Below are 14,773 nucleotides of genomic sequence, written 5' to 3'. Positions count from 1 at the left end.
CTGGCCCCACTGGACCTAGTCCTGGGGGGGGGTCCCCCTAACCCATCTCCCCCAGCCATGTCTAGGACTGGGCATCCCTGTCCGAGCCCATCACACGGCTCCCCATGCCACATGCCCCATCTAATTCTATTACATCGCTCAGAACCCTGCCCTCTCCCAGGCCTCCTCCTCTGGGCCTGTCATGCCACATGCTTCCAGGCCCTGTTCCTGCTCCCATCCCCTTCCCAGATTTCCATGGTGCCTCCCCCCCAGTCAGACCCCGGAGGACAACTTCACCAGCTAGGAAGTGAACTAGCCCAGGAGGGTCTGGCCACCGATCCTGCCAGGAATACTCAAGATAACTGGCCCAGGAGAGGCCTGGAAGGAGTAAAATCTAGACACGCTTGCAAATTTAGAGAGTTGGGGTAGGGCTCTTAAGAACATGAGAACGGCCATGCTGGGTCAGACCAAAGGTCCATCTAGCCCAGCGTCCTGTCTTTCGACAGTGGCCAGTGCCAGGTGCGCCAGAGGGAATGAACAGAACAGGGAATCACCAAGTGATCCATCCCCTATCGCCCATTCCCAGCTTCCGGCAAACAGAGGCTAGGGACACCGTCTGTGCCCGTCCTGGCTAACAGCCACTGATGGACCTATCCTCCATGAAATTATCTAGTTCTTTTTTGAACTCTGTTATGCTTTTGGCCTTCACAACATCCTCTGGCAAGGAGTTCCACAGGTTGACTGTACGTTGTGTGAAAAACTTTGCCATGCTGCATGGGAGAGGGGCCAGGGCTGGGCCAGTAACAGGCTGGGCTGTAACCAATGGCCACTTTTCATTGGAGTGGGCTTTGCATTGCCAGGGCTGTAGCGTTCCCAGTGTGGGCTGGCTGGTTCAACCCTGTCAGCACACCGCAGCTGCCAACCTCCCTGTACTGATTGCTTCAGGCACCAGATTGGTGTTGTGCCTTGCCCTCCTGCCCGCTGCCACCTCCAGGCACCCGCGTGGTGTGTGTGAGGCTGTCAATGACTGAAACACTTGCCCTTGCCCCGTTGGCTTCCTGTCCATGGCCTGCTCCGGCAACTAGATTCAGCCATAAGAGACTGAAGCCGGAGACGCTGGCCCGGCAAGTCCTGGTTCGAGCTAGAGGAGAGCGATTGGAGATGTACAGCTGGGGCGGGAAGCGTCCGAGTGAGAGACACGCCCCCCACAAGTGCAGGGAAGCGCGTCCAACGGTTATGACACTCATCCAGTAGCTAGATTGAGCTGTTGTCTCTCAGACAGATTTTACACACCTGGGGTCGTTCTCATGGCTTGTTGGAAAGGTCACCGCGTGTCCACAGCCCTGCTGAAGGGCGACCATCAGAACAGGGCTTCAGATGGATTGCCCCCACGGCTGCATTGAGAGGTACCACCCCCCGTCCTTGCTCCTCCAGGCTCACCCCCTTCTCCGTTCACCTACTGTGCCCCGCCCATGCTCTGCACCAGCCTGTGCGATCGTCTGCCACCCGGCACAGCGAGATCGCCGGTGGCTGCGGCATGCCTTCGCCTTTCTGGGGCCTTCGCCGGCCCATTGAGCTGCTGGTAATGGTTGCAAGCCAAAGTATGAGCCATCGCATTGAATATGGGGGCACCGCTGCCCATGCTCAGAGGGCTTGGCCTGGCTCCTGGAAGGGATTTAGGTGCCTCATTCCCATTGAAATTAATAGTGTGTGTGTGTGGAATGCTAGGGGGGGTGCATGGCTCTAGGTTGGGGTGACACCAAGGAGCGGTGTAGATGCCTGTAGACCTTTAATGCGGAGGGCCGGGGGCCTTACACAATCAGCTGCTTTGGACCAAGGTTAAACTAAACAGTACTGTACAGCCTGAGCGTGGTCTCTCTGTTCCCTAGAGACATCAAAGGCTCACAGCTGGCCACGCAGTGAGAGCCAAACTATTTTAGGTCACCTGGTCCCCCATGCCTGTGTCTCTGTGAGATTTTTTGGCTCCCCGTGGTTGTCCTACGTCCCGTTCCTCAGCTGTGAGCGACTCGCGTGACTGGCCCATTTCGTTTAACCTTTCCTTCTGCTCCAAAGCTGCCAGCGGTTCTTCAAGTCACTTCAGGCTGGCCTTAAGAAAAGCAAGAGCCCCAGGGAGGCAGCTGGGGCCTGCTGGCTGGGGAATATGATGCAGGCAGGAGGGAGCATGGCCGAGGGGTTAGAGCACTGGCCACCCAAATCTTATTCCTAGCACAACCCCTGGGCCTGCTGGGGGCCCATGAGTGAGCCACTTCCCTGCTCCGTGCCTCAGTTTCCCCACCTGTAAATGGAGCTACGGCTGGGACTCTGCTTTGCAAAGTGCTTTGAGCTGGACGGATGCAAAGCTCTAGGAATCCATTGTAGGTGGAGCCTTTAATTCATAGGGCACCGGCAAGCCCTAAAAATCTCAGCGGTGTTAAATAGCAGGAATAAACTGCCGTCCCCTGCCGGCACATGCCATTTCTGGGCCCCACGACCTACCGCCAGCGGTGGCTGCTGCCAGTCAAGCCCTGGCAGACAAGCCGCTGTTTAGAGAGTTAACTGTATTTCAAAGGCAATAAGATAAATACCGAGGGCAAATTTTCCAGCAAGTCTATTAACCCAGCTGCCATTTCAACCCCGCCACCCCCGCAAGCCCCCATCAAACACCCATCCCTTCAAATCCCCCACCCCTCAGGACAGGGACCGTCCAGCACAGAACACGCTAGAGCCAATTCACCCGGCAAGGTCCTCGTCCCTCCATGGCCACACTCAGTGGGGAGGGATCTTGCCAAACTCTCCCCCCCCCAGGGGCTGGAGGCAGCTTTTAAAAACCTCAGTTGGGAGCAAAGGCGGGGGGGGGGGGGAATTCTGCCAGGGAGGCAGGATTGAAATTTGACCCTCCTTCAAATCTTTCCAGCCAAAAAGCTCCCCGGTCGCGTAAGTTTTGAAGGACCCATTCTGCTCATCCCATAGGACCTCCTGTGTAACCCGGACCGGTGCCTCACAACCATAATTCCAGCATTCAGCCCCTACCTGGTGGTGGAGCTAGCTCGGCTCGAGAACGAGGCATACAATCTTGCTGAGACGCCAGAGTGATGGAGAACCCAGCCCGGCTCTGAGAGAGCTCTTCCAATGGCTCACCACCCATGGTGTTAAAAACCTGCACCCCGATTTCCAGCTGACTCCACCCAGCCACAGGATCTCACTCTGGATTAAACACCCATGGTGTTAAAAACCTGCACCCTGATTTCCAGCTGACTCCACCCAGCCACAGGATCTCACTCTGGATTAAACACCCATGGTGTTAAAAACCTGCACCCCGATTTCCAGCTGACTCCGCCCAGCCACGGGATCGCACTCTGGATTAACAAGGCCCCTGCTGTCAGAAATCGCCTTAGAGACCCGGCTCGAGTCGCCTTTCCACCCAAGCTTTGAATTTTCAAGCCACTCTTCAGTCTGGAGCTGACAGGGGAGAAATTCAAGCATTCACGTTTGGGCATGGAAAAGACGCTAATTTGGCACCAGACTCCCATGAGGCTGCGTTAAGAGGGGAAGCAAACTACGGCGCTTTCCGCTTTTGTCCTGGGCCTCACAGCACAGTTCCTTGCTGCTCGGTCTGTGGCTGGGTCCTCTTAACGAGAGGCCACTTCCTTCTCCACGCAGGAAGGCGTCGCACGTCCTCCAGCATTCGGGGGACTCCTTCCCGGGCCCGGCTCCGTTCGGAGCAGCTTGTGCCCTTCCAGAGGCCTGAAGGGTGCAGAGCAGGGCGGGCTGTATGGCCATGCAGCGGGGAGTCGGGAATGACAGGGGGAGGGGAAGATGGATCTTGGAGTAGCGGAGCCAGCCGGCCAGTAGCCGGCCCCGAGTGTCTCTGGGCTAGCGAAGGGGGAGGGTGCACCCACGGGGTTGGAGAGGGATAAGGGGAGCTGGACCGCAGCCTGTAAAAATCTATTGCAGATAAATAGGGTGCTGCAAAGGGCGCCCCCCGCCCAGCAGTCCTGGCCCCCAGCCGTAGTCCCAGACACGGAGAAGCTCCCCACCACGGGGTAGGTGGTGGTGGTGGTGGTGGTGGGGTAAACCCCCTCCCTAACAGCAGCCCGCACCTCCGTCGCCGCCCTCCCCCGCGCCGGCCCGGCCCTGCCGCAGGGGGGCGCTCTGGATGCGGGGGATGGGCTGGCGGCTGTCGCTGTGGGGGAGGCCGCTGCCCACCCGGTTCTTGATCTCAGCCGCCATGGTGACGAAGGCCTGCTCCACGTTGGTGGAGGTCTTGGCGCTGGTCTCCAGGAACGGCACGTCCAGTGCGTCCGCGTACTCCTGCCCCGGGGAACACGAAAGGCCACGGTTAGTGCCGGGCAGATCCTGCCCTCTCCCATGCCTCAGTCCAGGATCTCTGGGTTTTTCACCGGAGCCCTCCCCGCCGGTGCTTGTGGGCTGGTGTTTAAGTGTGCATGAGTGTGCGACACGTGCACTATTCTGCCCCTCCTCCCCCGGTACTGACCTTGGCCGTGGTGTAATCCACCACCTTCTTGCAGGTCAGGTCGTTCTTGTTGCCCACGATCAGCTTGTTGACGTTCTCGCTGGCGTAGCGGCCGATCTCCTCCAGCCACAGGTGCATGTTGCTGAACGAGTCCTGCGGGGAGCGGAGATGGGAGAGGCTCCGAGAGCGGCGTCTCCAGGGGCCCAGCGCTTCCCTGATTCCCTCTGGGAAGACCTGCTCCCAGGGGATCAAGGCAAGAGCCTCGCCTGCAGTCTAAACCCCACCTACAGCTGGGGGCAGGCCCATCAGCCTTCACCTAGTCCATCCCCAGTCAGGGTGGGGATACAAGTCAGGGGAACATGGCAACTCAAATAAAGGGCACCTTGCCATCCAAACTGGACTGAGACCCACCAGCTTCTGTCACACCCAAAGCGGCCATTAATTGGGAGCGACTCTCAGGCATTACTCCCCTGAGTGGGGCTTGAACCCACAGCCTGGAGGGAAAGGCTCCATAGCCCCGCCCCCAAGCAACGGAGCTAGCCAGTCTTGGAGCAGCTACCCTCTTAAAGAGATACAAATACTCCTGGCCAGGTCTGTATCTACTACACACAAGCCAAAAAAAGGGCAATTAATGTAAACACCAAATCCCCATGCAGATACCATTCAACTTTCCTCTGCCCTTCCATTGGGATACTGGATTCTCCTTCCCTTCCCGCCTTAAAATGCTGCATAGTTTCTATACTGCTGTTGAAACAGCTGCCACATCCAAACGCAAGGGTAGCTTTATCCCTCCACTAGGTGACATGATCCCTGTATATAGAGCCACTGTGCCCCACCCCAGAGGTGGCTGCATCTCAGTGCGGAGTGACATGATCCTGGCACAAACAGCTGCCACGTCCCACCCCAAACCTACAGATCTAGGTTGTGAAATATTTCAGGATGAAGAACACGGATAAGCCCCAGTCATTTATAGCCAAGGGCTATAGCAAGTCCATACCTAGCAAAACGCCCTCCCTTAGGAAGGGCTCTGTGGTCAGACTCACCTGGTCCGTTACATCATACACAATGATGATACCGTGGGCACCTCTGTAGTAACTGGACGTGATCGTCCGGAAGCGCTCCTGGCCGGCTGTGTCCCACTGCAGGGCAGGGAAAGAAAGACACATAGACCATGCTCCTTCCCACAACTAGAAAGGGAACCCAGGAGTCCTGGCGCCCAGCCCCGTGCACCATACGGCCTCCAAGAGCCCGGGATAGAACCCCAGAGTCCTGGCTCTGAATCCTCTGCCCGGTTAGCCCATAGAACCCAGGAGTCCGGACTCCCAACCCCGCAGCTCTAGCCTCTGGCCAACATTCCTCCCCAGAGTCAGAAATAGACTCTGCTTTCAGCCTCCCGTGACTGGGAGCAGGCCCCTTTTGCCAGCCAGCCGGGGAGGACCCCTGCGCAGGGCGGGAGGGGAGTTTCAAGGGGCCATTCTTGGCACAGAGGGGCTGGCAGGTGAGAAAGATTGGAGTCCTGTGCAGGGGGGACTGGCAGACGGTGGATCAGCAAGGAGCCTTGGGGGGCGGGGGGCCCCCACTGGGGAACGGGGCTGGGATTGGAGGGTGGGATCAGCTGTTGGACGGATCCTGCCGCCCCCACAGTCACAGCTGGTAAATGGCTGCTCCCGGTCAGCTTCACTTCAGCTGGGCTCTGCTGTGGGGCGTCTGAACGGAGCAGAACAGGACCCATAAGGGTTGAGGGTGGAACGGAGGCTTCCTTCCCACCCCGGGATGAGCCCCACGGGGCAAAAGGGGAAAATCGGCCTCAGCAGGCTGGTTTGTAGTTTATTAAATGCAGCTTCTAAAAGGCAATCACACACACCCTGTGCCCCACACTGATCCTAGATCTCCTATACCCCACAGCCCCCCACTCTGTACCCCCCAACCCCCAGCCCTTCCAGCTTGCATTCCAGCTCCTAGGCCCCACAGAACCCAGGTCCCCTATCCTGGACCCACACAGCCCCCCACTCTGTACCCCACAGCCCTGCCAGCTCACATGCCAGCTCCCAGGCCCTACAGAACCCAGATCCCCTATCCTAGGCCCACACAGCCTCCAGACCCCCAGTTGACGCTAGTGCTGCTTGCACTCCAAAAGGGACCCCAGATGTCCTTCCCTGTGCCCCATCCCCACAGGTCCTCGATGCCCTGCCATGCACCCCACAGACCCCACCCTCTCTTGTACCCCCAAAACAGACCCCAGCTCCCCCTCATGCACCCCCGTTGAAGAGATCATAGAACCACAGGGTCAGAAGGGACCGCAAGGGACATCTAGTCTAACCCCCTGCCAAGGTGCAGGATTTGCTGGGTCTAAACCACCCAAGACAGATGGCTCCAGCCTCCTTTCGAAAACCGCCAGCGAAGGAGCTTCCACGACCCCCCGAGGCCTCCGTTCCATTGTCCTGCTGCTCGTACAGTGAGGGAGTTTTTCCTGAGATTTAATCTACATCTGCTGGGCTGTCGTTTGAACCCACTGCCCCTTGTCCTGCCCTCTGTGGCAGGGGAGAACGACTTTTCTCCAGCTTTCTTACGGCAGCTTTCCAAGTATCTGAAGACCACTACAGCGTCCCCCTTTCCTCTCCTCTTTTCCCAGCTAACCATACCCAGCTCCTTCAGCCTTTGCTCATACGGCTTGTGTTCCACCCTCTGATCATCTCTGTCGCGCGCCTCTGGACCCTTTCCAGTTTCTCTACGTCCTTCCTATACAACGGACACAGGTCTCCAGGTGAGGCCCAGCCGGCGCCGAGCAGAGCGGTACTGTCACCTCCCAGGACTTGCAGGAGGTATTAATGCAACCCAAAATTGCTTTTGCTTTTTTGGCCACAGCATCGCATTGCTGACTCACGTTGGGGCTGGGATCCACCACACCCAGCTCCTTCTCAGCCGTGCTGCTGCCAAGCCGGTTACCCCCCATTCCGCATTTGTGCATCTGGTTTTTCTTCCCTAACTGAAGCACCTTCCATTTGTCTGTGTTGAATTTCAAGCCCAGTTCTCCAATTTATCAAGATCCCTCTGAATCTTCGCTCTGTCCTCCAAAGCGTTGGCAACCCCACCCCCCGCCAGCTTTGTGTCACCTGCAAATATGATCAGTCTCCTCTCTCTTCCTACATCCAGGCCATTAATAAAGATGTTAAACAACACCGGACCCAGAACAGATCCCTGGGGAGCCCCACTCGAGACCTCTCTCCAATCCGACATCGTTCCATTAATAGTTACTCTTTGTTTGCAGCTGTTTAACCAGTTACGTATCCACTTAATGGTAGTTCTGCCGAGCCGCATCTCTCCAGCTTAGTTATCAGAATGTCACGTGGGACTGTGTCAAAAGCCTTGCTGAAGTCCAGGTGTAGGATGTCCACCGCATTCCCCCATCCACCAGACCAGTTACGCTGTCAAAGAAGGGAATCACGCTGGTTTGGCAGGATTTGTTCTTGGCAAACCCATGCTGGCTGCTAGTGATCACCCCTTCAGCCTCCCGGCATTCGCCAGTGGAATGGTTTATACCTGGCTCCAGTAGCTTCCAGGTATCGAAGCCAGGCTGACTGGTCTACAGCTCCCCGGCTCCCCCTTTGTAAAGATGGGCTCCACGCTGGCCCTTCTCCGGTCTTCCGGGACCTGTCACCCAGGTGTTTGTAAGTATTATCGCCAGTGGCTCCGAGATTTCTTCAGCTAATTCCTGCAGTAGCCTGGGTGAAGAGCATCCGGCCCTGCTGATTTGACTTCATTCAGATTGGTCAGAAGATCTGTGATGTGTTCTTTACTTATCCCGACCTGCCTCCCGTCCCCTTCATTGTCTGCGGTAATTTTGCTAGTCGTCCGGTCACATGTTACAGACTGAGGCGAGGTAGGCATTGAGCAGCTCTGCGTTCCTACCATCTTCCGTTCCCAGCTCACCTTCTCCAGCGAGCCCACACTGTCTGTGATCTTTCTTTTTCATCTGACTTATTTGAAGAACCCCGTCCTGTCGTCTCTAACCTTCCTTGCCAGCCGTAACTCATTCCTTGCCTGGGCTCTCCTGATTTTGCCCCGACACGCTCGCGCTATTTCCATGTATACTTAGAATCATAGAATATCAGGGTTGGAAGGGACCCCAGAAGGTCATCTAGTCCAACCCCCTGCTCAAAGCAGGACCAATTCCCAGTTAAATCATCCCAGCCAGGGCTTTGTCAAGCCTGACCTTAAAAACCTCTAAGGAAGGAGATTCTACCACCTCCCTAGGTAACGCATTCCAGTGTTTCACCACCCTCTTAGTGAAAAAGTTTTTCCTAATATCCAATCTAAACCTCCCCCACTGCAACTTGAGACCATTACTCCTCGTTCTGTCATCTGCTACCATTGAGAACAGTCTAGAGCCATCCTCTTTGGAACCCCCTTTCAGGTAGTTGAAAGCAGCTATCAAATCCCCCCTCATTCTTCTCTTCTGCAGGCTAAACAATCCCAGCTCCCTCAGCCTCTCCTCATAACTCATGTGTTCCAGTCCCCTAATCATTTTTGTTGCCCTTTGCTGGACTCTCTCCAATTTATCCACATCCTTCTTGAAGTGTGGGGCCCAAAACTGGACACAGTACTCCAGATGAGGCCTCACCACTTCCTTGGTGCTGGGTCCTTCCTTCCATTCCCTGCGTGTATCAGATGCAGCAACACCCTGAACAATTTTAAGGTCTCCCCCACCGTCCTCATTGGAGTGTTGAGATGGGTCAGAAAGCAACTTCAGATCCACCCCAACTTCCCTTTGGGTTGGGGCCCGATCTGAACCCAGCTCCGGCTCAGACTCTGCACTGGGGCAGAGTCTGTATCCCTTGGTCTGGGGCAGCTGAAATCTCCTGAGAACGCAGGGGAAATGCCAGGAGATTTTAGCCAGTCAGGAAGGCGGGAGCGTCATCATATCTGAGTCATGGCCTCAGCTGAGTCTGGATGCAACCTCCCAACCTCATGGGTGGGGGCGAGAGGTGGGGTCAGGAGCTGGGGGAGGCTTCTCACTTTTGCAGCCGGGTCTGTATTTCGTTCAGTGTGTTGAACCTCTGACCCTGGCTCCTAAATCTATCCACAAGACCTCACACTCCCCTCCCAGAGCCCACAGAACCCAGGAGACCAATTCCCAGCCCCGCCCCCCCGCTCTAACCAGTAGACCACACTGTCCTCCCAGAGCTGGGAATGGAACGCAGGGGTCCTGATAACCCCGAGTGCCATGAACTCACTATCTGGAGTTTGATAGTTTTCCCCTCCAGCTCAATGGTCCGGATCTTGAAGTCCACCCCAATGGTACTGATGTAGCTGTCAGTGTAATTGTCATCCTGGGGAAGAGAGGAGGGACAGCGAGTGATGGGGCAGGGGGGAGCCCGGCAGTGCCCCCCAGCCTTCCGCAGACTGAGTGCTTCCCTCCTGCCCCCACAGCCATCATGGTGCCCCTGTGCTGCCCACCCCAAGGCCCCTAGGAACTTCACAGCAACAAAAGGCTTAGAACCTGCTTCCCCCTGCTCCAAAAGCCTAGCCACCGGAGCTAAAGGAGAATCCCCATCAGCTCGTAGCAGCATAGAGGCTAGGACACACAGATGAACAGTTCCAATTCCATCCTGGAGAGGGCAGTAGCTTTACCCCAGTAAGATGTACAAGCCCTCAACCCTCTGGTTCAGGCCTTATGGTATTTTTATCACATCACAGACAGGGAAACTGAGGCAGGGAACGAGGCACCAACTTGCTCAAGGTCGCACAGAGAGTGGCTGACTGAGCTGTAAAGAGAAGCCAGGAGTCCTGATTCCCAGTCCCTCTCTCCCCCTCCACTGCTCCCACCCCGTCCCTGGCTCTGTCCCACTAGACTGTGTTCCCACGCATCATTCTTGCTCCCCCCACCTGATGGGAGAAATTCCTTCAGCAGGACCCTTGGCTTTCTCTCCCTCCTTGGGCCTGGAGAGGGGAAGAGCTGTTAGGGTCAGGCCTGTTCATGGGCCCAATGGGGTGGGTGACCTGGCTTCTAGGCACTACCGTAATACACCTAATAGCAATACAAATGTACAGCACCTGGCACAATGGGGGGCTGGTCTGTGAGCAGGTTGCCTGGACACTACCGTAATACACCTAAGAATTAACCATCTCGGATACTCACCGCGAAGCGCAGCAGGAGACAAGATTTGCCAACCCCGGAGTCCCCGATCAGGAGGAGTTTGAACAAGTAGTCGCTGTTGGGGAGAGGGGAGGGTGACGCCCTGAAATGCCTGGGGGGGCAATTCTAGCCGCTGAGTAACCCCCCGCTTCCACTGCAGCCAAACGGCTGCCAGCAGGGATCCAACGACGGACCCAGCGTGGGAGCCGCCAGCCCCCAATAGTGGCTCTCTGGTCAGGGCGGGTGGTCGCAGTGGCTGCGGGTGGCCAACAGGGAGCGACATCATCCTGCTCATAAGCCCCAGGACCTCAGCAACCACCCGCATCCCTTCTAATGTCTGCCAGGAGAACACAGGGCTCCCCCCCACACCCAATATGCATACAGACACCTCCCCCCCAACTGGTCCTGTTCCCTTCTCTGAGAGATCTGTGCTGAGACCCACCCAACTCATTGCACACAAAAGCCACCTTTTGCTCAGCATCCCTCCCACCTCCTGCCAGCCATGCGATGCAACCCTTGGTTTTGGCAGCCCAGACTCACTACTCTGGATTGATGGTCGACATGACGGTGCAGGGGCGTCAGGGTTTCCGCTCAGAGATGGTGCTGTTTCAAGGGAGGGGGGCAGGGGATCCCCAGGTTCTTGCTGGATCCTGCAAGGCCTGTGACGGGAAGAATGGGGGTGCAGGAGAGAGACAGGAGGGATTAATTGGTGCAGTCTAAATCCCCCACCCAAAATGGGATGGAGGGGGTTATTTCCATTTTACACATGGGGAAACAGGCACGGAGAAAGGAAGTGATGTGCCCAAGGTCAGGGAAACTGGTGGCAGAGCTGGGAATGGAACCCAGAAGTCCTGCCTCTCAAGTTGCCACCGCTGCTCTAACCACTAGACCCCACTCCCCTCCCAGAACTGGGGCTAGAACCCAGGAGTCCTGGCTCCCAACCCCCCTGCTCTACTCCATAATAATGCATTGTGCTTCCCTGGCTCCTCTCATCCCAGAATCTTCACACACCAGTGAATTACCCCCAGCAACCCATTCTGGAAATCAGGTTTTCACCCCCACGTCACTGATGGGGACACGGAACTGTGGAGAAGGGAAAGGACATCCCAAGGTCACACAGGGACTGAGGGGGCCCCAGAGCTGGAACAGAAAATGCACACCCCAGCCCACAAAGTCCTGGCTCCCAGCCTTCCCTGCTCCAACCACTAGACCCCCCCGCCCTCCCAGTGCCAGGAATAGAACCCAGGGGTCCTGCCTCCCACCCCCAATCCTATTCCCCTCTCAGAGCCGGGAACAGAACCCAGGGGTCCTGCCTCCCACCCCCAATCCTATTCCCCTCTCAGAGCCGGGAACAGAACCCGGGGTCCTGCCTCCCACCCCCAATCCTATTCCCCTCTCAGAGCCGGGAACAGAACCCAGGAGTCCTGCCTCCCACCCCCAATCCTATTCCCCTCTCAGAGCCGGGAACAGAACCCAGGGGTCCTGCCTCCCACCCCCAATCCTATTCCCCTCTCAGAAGCCGGGAACAGAACCCAGGGGTCCTGCCTCCCACCCCCAATCCTATTCCCCTCTCGGAGCCGGGAATAGAACCCAGGAGTCCTGTCTCCCAGCAACTCCTCCACCCCACTCCCATCCCTTAGTTGCCTCCCAAGCAGCAGCCCAGACAAGATTTAGGGGGAGGCTCATGGCAGGAGCTGGCCAGTTTAATCAGGATGAGGGCGGCAGGCGGGCAGGTGGGGGGGGGAGTTTACCCCCTTCCCACATGGGCCAGCTCCCCGGGGTGCGGGAGGAATTGGATACTTGGCAGCTAGGCTGGGCCTGGAGGCATCTCTGGGTGGGGGGCACAAGGGGCTCCATTCTAGGGGACACGAGAGGCTAGACCCAGGAACCCCCCCCCATTCCACCTCCCCAGCCTCCCAGCAGGCTCAGCGAGGCTGCCCCATATCTGCACAACTGTTACTCCAGCCCTAGGGGTGTAACCCCTGCCCCCCCCACCGTTCCCTCCCTCAGGCAGCTGCAGGTAATGCAGCCTGCCCCCCCGCAAAAAACTGCTCCCTCTCCCCGAGACCTTCTCCCCCCTATTTCCCCCAGTTCCTATACCCCAGCGCCCCCATTCCCCCCTGAAGCCTGTCCCCCGTGCCCATACCCCAGCCCCTCCCCAGCAGCCCCCCTGCCTGTACCCCGATCTACTCCCTCTGTCCCCCCCCACCCCCGCAGCCGCAAGGGAAGCAGCCCCCCCAGCTCAGGCACCTTGAGCCGGACAGGAAGATGCAGTAAGATGTCTCCCAGGCCCGGACTGCAGCATCCTCCCCGCTCATCCGCCCCCCCAGGGCTGTAGCACCCCCAACCCCCGAGCCCAGCCTGGGGCGGGGCGGGGGGAGCGGTCCTCAGTATCTCCCCCAGGTCGCTAGAGAGAGCAAAAGAGCTGGTACCTGGGTGCGGGGGGGGGGTCCCCCTTCCAGCCCGATCGCTCCCCCCTGCCCCTAAGCAGGTGCAGCGCCGATCCCTTTCCAAAAGGGGAGGGGCGATCCCGGCGATGCACCCCAATCCCGTCCGGGGACGTGTCAGCAAAGACACCCCCCCCCCGCTGCAAAACCCCAGCGCACAGGCACAAGCCCCGCGCGATTGGCTGGCTGCTGGGCTAGCCACCGCCAGAGACGGAGGCGATAGGCTGAGCCCCTGACCCAAATCTGGGTGGGTTTTTATCTTTTAACCCTACAGAGGCTGGAGGGAGCCGGTAGAGCTGGGAGCTGCCCCCCCCCCGCGCCCCCCCCGGGTGTGCGTGTGTAGGTAGACCTGGGAGCTGCCCCCCCCGGTGTGGGTGTGTAGGTAGACCTGGGAGCTGCCCCCCCGCTCCCCCCCCGGGTGTGGGTGTGTAGGTAGACCTGGGAGCTGCCCCCCCCGCCCCCCCCGGTGTGGGTGTGTAGGTAGACCTGGGAGCTGCCCCCCCCGCCCCCCCCCGGTGTGGGTGTGTAGGTAGACCTGGGAGCTGCCCCCACACCCCCGGGTGTGGGTGTGATGCGGGGAGGGACACGAGCCAACCAGGATTAGGAGTCAGAAGGGCCCAGTGTGATCACCTGGTCTCCGCCCCCGCCCGCCATAACTCGGCAACCCCCGGAATTGAAGGAGGGAAGATTTTCCCAGGCACCGCATTCAATAAACTTAAAGAAATTCAAAGAAACTTAAACGTTTCTTCTCTGGCCCCGACACCTCCCCAGCGGCCAGGATCCCGGAGAGCTCCCACGCTGGATCCCGCTGGGTCTGTCACTGTGTGTTATTTATTCGGTGTATTAGGGTGAAACGTTTTTCTTGCTATTAGGTGCATTAAATAGCACCCAGGCGCCCCAGCCACGGGCCAAGACCCTATTGCACCAGGCGCTGAACATTTTGAATGTTATTAGGTGTATTACGGTAGCACCTAGGCGCCCCAGCTATGGCGCAGGACCCCATCGTGCCAGGCGCTGTACGTTTGTATTGCTATTAGGTGTATTACGGTAGCACCTAGGCGCCCCAGCTATGGCTCAGGACCCCATCGTGCCAGGCGCTGTATGTTTGTATTGCTATTAGATGTATTACGGTAGCACCTAGGCGCCCCAGCTATGGCGCAGGACCCCATTGTGCCAGGCGCTGTATGTTTGTATTGCTATTAGGTGTATTACGGTAGCACCCAGGCGCCCCAGCTATGGCGCAGGACCCCATCGTGCCAGGCGCTGTATGTTTGTATTGCTATTAGGTGTATTACGGTAGCACCCAGGCGCCCCAGCTATGGCGCAGGACCCCATCGTGCCAGGCGCTGTATGTTTGTATTGCTATTAGGTGTATTACGGTAGCACCTAGGCGCCCCAGCTATGGCGCAGGACCCCATCGTGCCAGGCGCTGTATGTTTGTATTGCTATTAGGTGTATTACGGTAGCACCTAGGCGCCCCAGCTGTGGCGCAGGACCCCATCGTGCCAGGCGCTGTATGTTTGTATTGCTATTAGGTGTATTACGGTAGCACCTAGGCGCCCCAGCTGTGGCGCAGGACCCCATCGTGCCAGGCGCTGTACAAACACGGAACCAAAAGGCAGTTCCTGCCCCAAAGAGCGTCCAATCGAAGGCTTAGACAAGAGACGCCAGCTGGGGTGGCACATGTGGCCAGCGTGATGGGCAGTGCACTCAGCTCACCAGGCAAGCTTTTCGCAG

The 14,773-nt window shown here is 57.8% G+C and overlaps 1 protein-coding gene across 3 annotated transcripts; it reads right to left on the bottom strand.

The window, feature by feature from the left end:
- Positions 1-2,635: 2,635 nt before the first annotated feature.
- On the bottom strand, positions 2,636-13,177 carry LOC311511571 (ras-related protein Rab-1A-like). 3 transcript variants are annotated; one of them, XM_084612265.1, is made up of 7 exons: positions 13,022-13,177; positions 11,130-11,248; positions 10,593-10,665; positions 9,688-9,783; positions 5,497-5,592; positions 4,475-4,606; positions 2,636-4,290 (listed from the first exon to the last, which is right to left on the bottom strand). In XM_084612265.1, exons 2-7 carry the CDS (start codon positions 11,150-11,152, stop codon positions 4,063-4,065), a joined length of 648 nt encoding a protein of 215 aa, XP_084468391.1. In that variant the 5' UTR covers positions 11,153-11,248; positions 13,022-13,177; the 3' UTR covers positions 2,636-4,062. The 3 variants fall into 3 exon arrangements, with proteins under 3 accessions (XP_084468391.1, XP_084468393.1, XP_084468392.1); XM_084612267.1 differs by lacking the exon at positions 13,022-13,177 and adding an exon at positions 12,840-12,860; XM_084612266.1 differs by lacking the exon at positions 13,022-13,177 and adding an exon at positions 11,601-11,619.
- Positions 13,178-14,773: the final 1,596 nt, after the last annotated feature.

This window comes from Lepidochelys olivacea, assembly GCF_965140295.1.
Source record: "Lepidochelys olivacea isolate rLepOli2 genome assembly, chromosome: 23".
Taxonomy (NCBI): Eukaryota; Metazoa; Chordata; order Testudines; family Cheloniidae; genus Lepidochelys; species Lepidochelys olivacea.
The sequence above is the reverse complement of the archived record's forward strand: the minus strand, read 5'-3'. Positions and strand labels throughout refer to the sequence as shown.

Bases quoted from the DNA above. Each gene is read 5' to 3' on its own strand.
- LOC311511571 (XM_084612265.1), bottom strand. From the start codon at position 11,152: ATGTCGACCATCAATCCAGAGTA. The intron at 5,593-9,687 runs GTGAGTTCATGG...CCTGCCCTGCAG, and splicing joins AAACTATCAAACTCCAGATA to TGGGACACAGCCGGCCAGGA. The intron at 4,291-4,474 runs GTCAGTACCGGG...TCCCCGGGGCAG, and splicing joins TGGATTACACCACGGCCAAG to GAGTACGCGGACGCACTGGA.